Genomic DNA, 10,085 nt, shown 5'->3' with positions numbered 1-10,085 from the left:
GTATGTTTCATCCTAGTACTGGCCAGTATGTTTCATCCTAGTGTGTTTCCTGCAAGATTGCATCTTTTTGTTGTAATAAACATTGGCGCTTTGGTATCTCTTGTTTATGTAATTCATTTGACAGATAGTGTTTGTCTTGTCCTAAATACCTCCCCAGTGGTTGCTTAAGGAAAGCACCATTAACATCCATCAAGGAATCATAAAGCAATAAATGCTAGAAATCAAGGAGCCTAATTGCCTGAAAAGGATCAAACACATCTGACCACACTGAGTCTTACACACACACATCTCTAGCCTTCCATGATATCATTATTTCAAAGCTTTTGGTCTCCTGGGGCATTTCGTTGTCTTGGGTTGATTTTCATAGCAACCGTTATCGGCTACAGTATGATAAAAAATGCATAACAGATATTGTAGTTTTAATACACATTTCCTGCAATTCTACACATTTAACCTTGGCTTATGGAAATTGCATCTAAGCTCCAGATCTTTTGGGCATCTAAGTAACGTTTGTTGATCCCTGGCCTATAAAGCAAAGGGGATATTACAAAATCTACCTAAAGCAGCAATGTCTGTGTGTACCTCAAATACATTTTTGTTGCTATTTCTACGATTAAAACATTGATTCAAACTGCTCTTACCACTCCTTCAAAATGTTGGTGAACTTGAAGTATATTTGAACAAATTCAAAGTGCATGAGTAGCAACTTCACAACTGGATTTCAAAATGTCTTACATTTAGGCAGAACCCATTCAAGCAACTGAATAAATTATGTAAGTTTTTAGTTCTGGGTTACTGAGATTAGTTTAGATGAGCTATTCATCTCAGTGGTTTGTTTATTTTACATGTTCTCCAGACCAATTACTAGGAAGAGTCAATGACTTTTATAGTTATTAACCTCTAGTGGTCCTACTGTTGGCTTCCTATCCTACACTCGATGGTGGCCAACAGCAGGAAATCTGCCTAACAGTGGCTTCAGTCTGAACTATATTCTTGCTCTTCTCAAGAAATTGGGGTGGCAGAGTAACTTAGTGGTTAGAGCTTCTGAACAGTGACTGAAAGGTTGCTGGATCAAATCCCTAACCTGATAAGGTTAAAAAAAAATAAAAGCACGTGGGGGCCGTACATACTATTGAGTCGCAGTATAAGTTGCCGTGATGAAATTCACACAAGTTGGAACACCCTGTGATAGTTTGGTGATTTTGGTTTCCATTGACCGTTGTTATGTCATTTTGTTCTCAACAAATTACACAATGTACAGTAAAGATTTTGATCTTTAATATATTTCCGTAATTGAGGCCCGATCTGCGATTAAAGTGTTCCCTTCATTTTTTGGAGAAGTGTACTTCCTTCGTATTGCTCTGTTCATAAAATACCACAGGTTCAAGAATTTATAGTGAATGTAGATACACCTCCCTGACAAAATGGGGATCAGAGAATACATTTATAATTTTTGCAGGCAAAATAGACACTTATTTTTTAAACATCAATGTTGATTGTGCCTATGTCCTGGTGGCTCTTTGAAAGTCAGCAGCTTTGTTGCAGGAAGAAACAGCAAAGTAGGAGTAGGCATTTTACAGTAGATTGCTAGCGACAAAGCTCAATAATTAATTTCCAAAGCAACAGTTTTCAATAAGCGAGACACAAATAATTTGCTGTTTTAACTAGCCATATCTAAAAAGGCTATGATAAACCTTTGTGTTATATCATACTACAATTTGCAAGAACAAGCATTAACCCACATTTACCTGTAGAACTAGTTAAGAAGGTAAGGTTGTTCTATGAAAAACGCCACCGTTTGTGGTACAACATTTTCAGACATTAGCTCAACTCACAGCTAAGTAACTGCATTTATATTTGTTTATACATTTACAGTAAAATGCTTTCCATACACCTCAATAGTTAATTCTAGAGGCATGGCTTTCAGTAAGGCTCAATTAATTTGCTCTTATAACAGCAGTAACAGGCCATATGTAAAAAGAGTAGGCTATATATTTAGCAGTAAATTAATAACCACAGATCTCAATAGGTAGGTCATTCCTGAATTACAGGAAATTTTATGTCCCACACACACATTTGGTCTAAAAACTGTGTGTATTAAGCATATATTTTCAATTCCAAAATCCCAATATATAATATGTGTAGTATTTTTTCATAGTATGAGTAAAAACTCACAAGTCCCAAGGGCAATTCACTGGACTTTCAGTAAAAAGAAAACATGTACATTAAGCATAAAATAAGTGGAATTAACTTTTCTCAGACACGCCAAGATGTTTTTTTATCACTGTAAACAACATATTCCAGTTTTATTACATGTTAAATAAATAATTTTACACCATTTATTGACATCCACTGTATTTTCTTAATCTATGTTACTCTTATACATCCACCCATTTCAAATGTCGGTGTATTCCAAAACATATTCCATGACTAGCTGGAAGTGACATCATTTGGGTCTTTTGAAAAACATGGCGAGAAGAGAGTTAGGATTTTTCAGTTTTTAATGTACATTTCATAGGTTAATGCCATCAAGCATTACATGTCAACTAAGTTACAGTAATGAATGTGTGAAATTAAATAAATTCATAAAAATATAAAGTATATGAAATATTTAATAGCATGAATCCCATCAGGTTTCAATGTCTTCACCATATCTTGTGCAATTCCTGACATTAGCCCAAAACATCAACTAGGTTACTGTAAACTGTTACTAACTCACAGGTAACCTAGTTGATGCTGAGTAACTTAGATGACCTAGTACAACATATCTTATACATTACTAGCCAAAAGTTTTAAAACACCACCATTTGTCCAGTTTTTATTAAACTTTACACACTTCAAGACCAGTGAATAACCTGAAATGGTACAAAGGTAAGCAGCAAACTGCCAGAGGTTACCAAAAACTGAAAAACAATGTACATTTCAGAGTAATAAAAATCAGGCAATAAGTAATGGATTAACAACTTACAGCTGTTCTGCAGCAATGGAAATAAATTAAGCCTTGTTCATGTTAACAATTCCCACAGAATCAACTTTTGTGGATTACTTACAAACCTGTCAGTATAAAAGCAGTGTTAGAACAGATGGTGTTGTGACACTTTATTTTATTAGTATTGTAGTGGAGGAAAAAGTATATTGCTCTCATAATGGCAAGAACAATTTAGACAGACAGACAGACCATTATAACCCTTTTATTTAGAGACATTGCAAAGAAAGCCAAGGTGTCACCTTCAAAAGGCACCTGGAAACTGGAGGAGACTCAGACAGAAGGGTGTCTAACAGACCCAAAGTCACAACAAAACTAGAAAACACGTTTCTGAGAGTCAAAAGCTTGCGTGATAGATGGCTCACAGGACAACAGCTTCAAGCACAGTTTAGCACTGGACAAAGTAAGCAAGTCTCAGTTTCAACTGTGAAGAGAAGATTGAGAGCTGCAGGTTTGACAGGTGGCAGTAAAAAAGCCATTGCTATGATGGCAAAATAAGAAAGAGGCTTGTCTGGCCCATGAAGCACTGCCAGAGTACTTCTGAAGACTGGAAGAAGGCTTCATGGACCAATCAATCAACATTTAAAAAAATGGTCTCATCGTCCACCCAAAGAATGGCCAGCACAGTCTCCAGAAGTAAACACCATCAAGCTGGTTTGGGATAAACTGGGCAGAAGGGTTAAAGCAAAGTAACCTATAAATACAACATATTTGTGGGAACTTTCTGAACATCATTTGATTTCCATTGTAGAAAGAATGCTACATTTTGCTTAGTCTGCAAAATGTGGTTACTTTGATTAGTCAAACATTTATATTTACATTTGTTAAATGATTCCATCATTTCTTTTTTGCATCCAATTGATTATTTGTTGTTTGCTTTAATTTCAGAGTACATTAAGACATTAAACTGTATGAATTTCAACAAAAACTGGAAAAATTAAGGTGTGCAAAACAAAAGGGGAAATTATGAACTCATTGTAATGCAAAAGTATGTGTCCCATCAACTTAGTTACTCATGTCAACTATGTTACCAAACTGTCAATTACGTGAAGTTTACAAAAAAAGCAGATACAAATATTTCTTATGTTACAATTTTCTGTTGGAATGTGCTTAGATGTTTAAAGACGATCCTCGGGAGAAATAACCACAGTACCCTGTTGGCGGGAAGTCCCTGCTACCTTTGTTTGTAGCAAGGCGTACCAATCCGGAGTTCATTTCTGGGGAGTCCTCAAGGTTTGTTCCATTGAGGCATAATAACCGTGACTGGGTTCTGAGTGGTCCTCGCAGTTAGCGTTAGTGAGGCATAGAGGATATTCAGCTGAGACATACGCCATACCATTATATTGTATGATTATATTTCTGTGGGAGAGTTACAATTGCCTGTACTAAGTTTCTAACACTTTTGTGTCGGTCTGTTTTAACTATGGAGTCGTGGGGAGACAATGATGGTCCGGTTGTTACACCTAAGCAATTGACTGGTTTTGTTTTCCTTAGGTCAGTTAACCAACCCCCACTACTTGAGTTTTAGGATATACCCAGAGCGAGGGTTTGAGGAAGGGCTCTTGCATTTTCCTCACTCCTGCGTGCATCTTCATTCTCCGGAGAGCTTTCTTTCTTTGATACTTGTACTGTAATTGTAATACTCTCTTTATATATTAAATTCATTGGTTACATTCATTATCCAAGCATTTGCCTTTCAAAAGAAAAAAGGAGGGCATTGAGATGCAAACTGAATTTTCCACTTCTACTTAGCAGGATTAATAGCAGGATTAACAAAATCTACATTGTTTTACGATTTACTGCAGTTGTATCAAGGACACTTGAATTACAAGAATGTGTAAAATGTAACTTTGTAATATGCTGGAATCCTATTTAGGTAGGCGAGCAAATGTCAATAACATAGTTGACACATTTGCTGTACAGGTATGGGAAAATGTAGATAAATCATCTAAAATTGTCCAGGAGCTGGGAAAATATCAGTTTCTGGGGAATGCATACAGTATGTCATGTAACTAATGCTACATTGAAAAAAAAGTTAATTTTAAGTATTTGCTTTATATTTTACCAGAGACTAATTGTACTCTAATTCAGGAATGACCCAATAGGTAACACAATTCAATAGAATTAACTTACTTATTTGCTGCTTTGGGTCTGTTAAACTGTTGTCGTACAGATGCGATTAATAAATACATTCTTAAATCATATTACTGCATTTCTCCAAGCAGGAAAAACACAATATATCCAAGTACCACTGTCTTTCAAAACCATTGTACAGTAGCCTACTCAAGTAGCCTGCTCAAACATGTACAGTATGGTTCAATATCACGATGCAAGATCCCTTCCAAGAATGAATCCTTCAAATCCTGACAACAAGCCATTGTGTTGCTTGTTGTAAAGCTAGCTAGCAACCTAGCTAGCAGTATCCAGTCTACCAGGATAATAAAAAACATGTGGGTGGAGGGGGAGGGACAATGGCAGAGCAGGAAGTAATGGCTTTGGAGTTGTAGTCTTTTAGAAAGAGAAAAAATGTAAACACCTTATAGAATAATCAAAATATCTGCTGATAAGATCTCTTAAAGACATTCGATGCTATCAATCAATGAGAGCTGTGACTACACAAAAAATGTACAATCGGTATGACATGGAGGATTAGCGAAATTAAACAAAACACGATAACATACATTTTTCAGATCTCGCTTCAATCCATACAGTGGTGTAATACTGTAGGGGTTTTGGTGCATAAAAAACATTCCTCTCCTTCTGGACAATTATTTGTGAAACAAAACCTCACTACCCCAGAAATCTTTCCGACAAGATACTATGCCTAAGGTCCCACCAGGGTGAACTGTCCCTTTAAGGCACATGCACACATTTTTTAAAAGAGGCATTGTTTCACTTTTAACTGCATTTCCAACTAATTACCTCTTCTCATCAACTTGCTAAATTACTATAATTACCGGGTGGGATGAATGTGGTTCCTCTTATTCCTCCAGACCCAGCTAAACTTTGGCATGCACACATCATAAAGTAATTCATTACTGGACAGGCCAACCTGGGATGTATCCAGCAGGATGGGGTGCCGCAGGCAATTAGACCAGACAGTTTTCATACTGCGTGTGCTATGGATGCCTAGAGCTGTCCATTGCGAAGTACATTTTTGCATGAAAAAAATGTTATGTCATTATTTTAGAAACATCATTATCTGGGAGCCAATACACAAGCATTTCGCTACACCTGTGGCAGCATCTGCTGTAATGCTTGGGGTTTGTCCTCTTAAGACCTGAAGCCCTGGGGCGTCTGACCAGGTTAACCTGGACCTGCGTAAACTTTACAGACACATCACACACTGTGCAGTGGGAAACCGTGGGGTTGAACGAGAGGCCCTTAATTAATTTGCATGTGTTTACATGAGGCTGAGACTGCATTATGGTGTTGCTGTGAACACACTGATTCACATGCACTCACATGCACGCACAGGCATCATTTAAGTGCCTCCAGTGTGTCTGGGCTACACTCTGTAATCAGTCGAGGATTAGTACAGTGGTATCAGCCCCTTGGCCCTCCCAGCATCATCATTAGGCCTTTATGAATATGTGTCAGAGAGGATTCTGTACTAGTATTGTATATCTACCATGTCCTTCTTCATGCAGCCCTACAGGGATATCTGAAGTTCAAAGGTTCACGGACACACACACAAACCTGACATATAGTGTCAGTCTGCAGACGATAGACTGAGGCTAATGTGAGTGGGCGCCACACCCCAGGAAGGTAGTCATTTACCTTCATTACCCTTAAATCCTGCTTAAAGGAGCCGGATTCAACGCACCTAATTGCAAGGTGTTAATAACAACAGTGTAATGACAGTCATTAAATAACCTCCAACTATCAGCTTCACTCTCACAGTCGAGTCAGTGCGCTGAGAGCAGGGGGTTTGAAATCATATTGGAGTCAGTACGCTAAGAGCTAAATGTCTGAAGTCAAATTGGAGTCAGTACGCTAAGAGCAGGAGGTTTGAAGTCATATTGGATTCAATACGCTAAGAGCAGGAGGTTTGAAGTCATATTGGAGTCAGTACGCCGAGAGCAGGGGGTTGGAAGTCATGTTGGAGTCAGTACGCTGAGAGCTGGATGTCTGAAGTCAAATTGGAGTCAGTACGCCGAGAGCAGGAGGGTTGAGGTCACAGTGGAGCCAGTAAGCTGAGATCAGATGGTTTAAGTCACAGTGGAGCCAGTAAGCTGAGATCCGATGGTTTCAGTCACAGTGGAGTCAAAACATTTTTAATGCCCAACTTTAAAAGAAATGTACTGCATAGTGATAGGATGCCATTAAGAAAGCTGGGGTGACTATAATAATAATTATTGATTACAAATGTGATTGATTCCCAGTGGTCGTATGAGGTCACAGCAGGTTCAGACATGAGTAGAGAAACGTGTCAGATACCATAGAACCAGGGCTGTTTCATTTGAATGTAACATATTTAAGTGGTAACAAACACAAAACACTTCATTTGTCTTACTTATCCACTTTCATTTTACTGCCACAAATGCCTAGAGACATGCACTTGAGCACACACAAAACACATGCTCACAAAACACACAAAACTCAAACAGATAAATTAACCCAAAATCACCCTGCCAAATGTAGGCCTACCCACATTTCTATTGAATTATGGTACTGCACTGAATGAGTCCTATCTTTCCTATTCTAATCAAAACAATCAGCTACTTATCATCTACACAAACGTCTTTAATTGGTTGTCATTTTCATTATGCTAATTCCTGAAATAAAATGACATCATGTGGAATAGCCCGCATTGAGGGAATGAAACAACAAGTTGCAAAATAGTTCTCAACAATTTTCCTGCCTCTCCCTCGCGCAATTAGTCCTAGCTGTAAATTAGGCTGGTGTTTACCCGACCTCGTGTTTACCCGGGTGTGTCTCGAGGGTCTCTTTAAACTCAAGACCCCCCAGGACCGCACCCAAAGCCCCCTCCCCCGCTCCAAAAAAACTAAACAGCCAATCAAAAGTATCTTTCCGTGTTTATATATTTACACCGACGGAGGATTCTAATTGGCTGAGAGTCTCAGTACTTCCAAAAATATTTTTGACAGACTTTCAGATGCAGATTAGTTGGTTTCTCTGCGGATTTCAGTTGAGATGGACACTATGTTCATGTTATGATAAGTTTGATGTGTTTATATGTACTTTTAGTCGGAATAATCGGCATGACGACTCCGGTTGATTCAAAATATGGCTTTTCAACGCATGAGGAGACTCAACCTCCGGCTCGGCTCAAGGAACGAAAAACACCTGTATCCCCTTTACCTTTTAGTGTGGAAGCCATCATGTCGAAGAGAAGGACTCAAAGTGATGTAACAACCCGACAAATTGGTACAATAATCACCTCTCCCTTGGGGAATTACGCTATATCGATGTCCACAGAAGCCAGAAGTTCAGAAGAGGTTTCATACAACCCGTCTTCTTCACCGGTTAAATCTGAGACATCGGAGTTCGGGGACTGTGCGTCGTGGAAGTCCCCATCACGGTCTAAGTTGTCTCAATCGCTCAGTAAGTGGCAAGCCTTCAATCTCATAAATGAAATATTGAATCTGTCACTATTTTCCAGTGTATTTAAAACGTTGTAGTTGACTGGAAGTGTTTTACCTTCTAAGGTCTTGGTATAATATGGTATAAAACCGCACAGTACTGACACAACAGATTCATAGTCAGGTTATAAATGTGTACATGCTTTAGGCTTAAATAAGTCACTGCATATTGAAGGATAGAATGACACATTCATTGATGTGTGTATTTTAATTCATTATCTTTTCATTTGATCAGTGACAAGTTTAATTGTTGACTTTCAAACACTATTTAGACCTGTAATGACACATCTCCCACTCTCCATTTCCCCAGACCAGCTCAGTCCCTCCACCTGTTCCCTGAGAAAACACAAGATCAACAGGAAGCCACGGACCCCGTTCACCACCACCCAGCTCTTGTCCCTAGAAAGGAAGTTTAATCAGAAGCAATATCTGTCCATTGCAGAGCGTGCCGAGTTCTCCTCTTCCCTCTCCCTTTCGGAGACCCAGGTTAAGATCTGGTTTCAGAACCGACGGGCTAAAGCCAAGCGAGTGCAGGAGGCTGAGGTGGAGAAACTTAAAATGGTCGCTGCCGGGGTGTCCAAACCCGGGTACTATCACCCTGGCTTTTCCTCACTGCCGTTTCCTCTCAGCGTGAGTCTGGGCGGTGGCGTGGGAGGGGTGTCAGGGCTTTATGGACAAGGGTACCCCTTTACACACACCACCCTGATACCAACAACACCACATCTGAGGATGTACACTTCACCTGTGGCGTATGGATTGTTCAACTTGTCCTGAGATGTTTTATCTCTGTGCGACAGAGACATATAAGCCATTAAATTATACCCTAAATCTCAGGTGTACCTTGAATATACAGGAGTGTGCTGGACCAACTTTGCTGTATTCGAAAGACGTGGAGTGGGCCTGGTTGTACTATATGTTCCTTATGCCTGGATTGGTAGGGGAGTTCCAACACCACTCTTAATACAAGCTCCATGCCAGTGCAGGTAGTTTACAGTATAGTGCCTCCTGCATTGCCATGTTGTATTAGCCAAAGTTTGTTGGATTGTCCCTAGGATATTGATCTTGTTCTCCTGTGTATCAGATCATTTCCGTTAATACATGATTAGTTCTATAACTAAATAAAATCCGTTCTGATTAGAATCAATTAGAATCAACATTAAAGGTACTGGCATGTAATATGTTTGAAAGAAACAAAGGACAACATATTTATTAAATAAGTGTAATAAGATAAATACTGTATTTTATTAAACGTATCTACATGTTTATGTGGTACAACAGTTTATGTGGTCTGATGTTGAAATTAAATGTTTTTAATTGGTTTTACATTTTACATTTGTTGGCTATGAGATTGTCTTTGGGTTTGGTGTCACAGAAACTTTAAGAGTTCTTATTGCTATCATGCATTTTTGTAATGACCATTCCTACACAATTAATGCTTAATACAACTTGCTAAAAATGTAAGATAATAGCTTGTTATCCAGTGGATTTTTTAA

The 10,085-nt window shown here is 38.7% G+C and overlaps 1 protein-coding gene across 1 annotated transcript; it reads left to right on the top strand.

The window, feature by feature from the left end:
• Positions 1-8,074: 8,074 nt before the first annotated feature.
• LOC105024413 (homeobox protein MSH-D) lies at positions 8,075-9,727 on the top strand. Its single transcript, XM_010894348.3, has 2 exons — positions 8,075-8,554; positions 8,903-9,727. The coding sequence occupies exons 1-2, from the start codon at positions 8,164-8,166 to the stop codon at positions 9,364-9,366; spliced, it is 855 nt and encodes a 284-aa protein (XP_010892650.2). The 5' UTR covers positions 8,075-8,163; the 3' UTR covers positions 9,367-9,727.
• Positions 9,728-10,085: the final 358 nt, after the last annotated feature.

This window comes from Esox lucius, chromosome 4 (genome assembly GCF_011004845.1).
Source record: "Esox lucius isolate fEsoLuc1 chromosome 4, fEsoLuc1.pri, whole genome shotgun sequence".
Taxonomy (NCBI): domain Eukaryota; kingdom Metazoa; phylum Chordata; class Actinopteri; order Esociformes; family Esocidae; genus Esox; species Esox lucius.
Note: the sequence above shows the minus strand (reverse complement) of the source record. Positions and strands in the feature narration are given on the sequence as shown.

Coding starts and splice junctions, on each gene's coding strand:
- LOC105024413 (XM_010894348.3), top strand. CDS start 8,164: ATGATAAGTTTGATGTGTTTATATGTACTTTTAGTCGGAATAATCGGC. Junction 8,555..8,902: donor TAAGTTGTCTCAATCGCTCA/GTAAGTGGCAAG, acceptor CCATTTCCCCAG/ACCAGCTCAGTCCCTCCACC.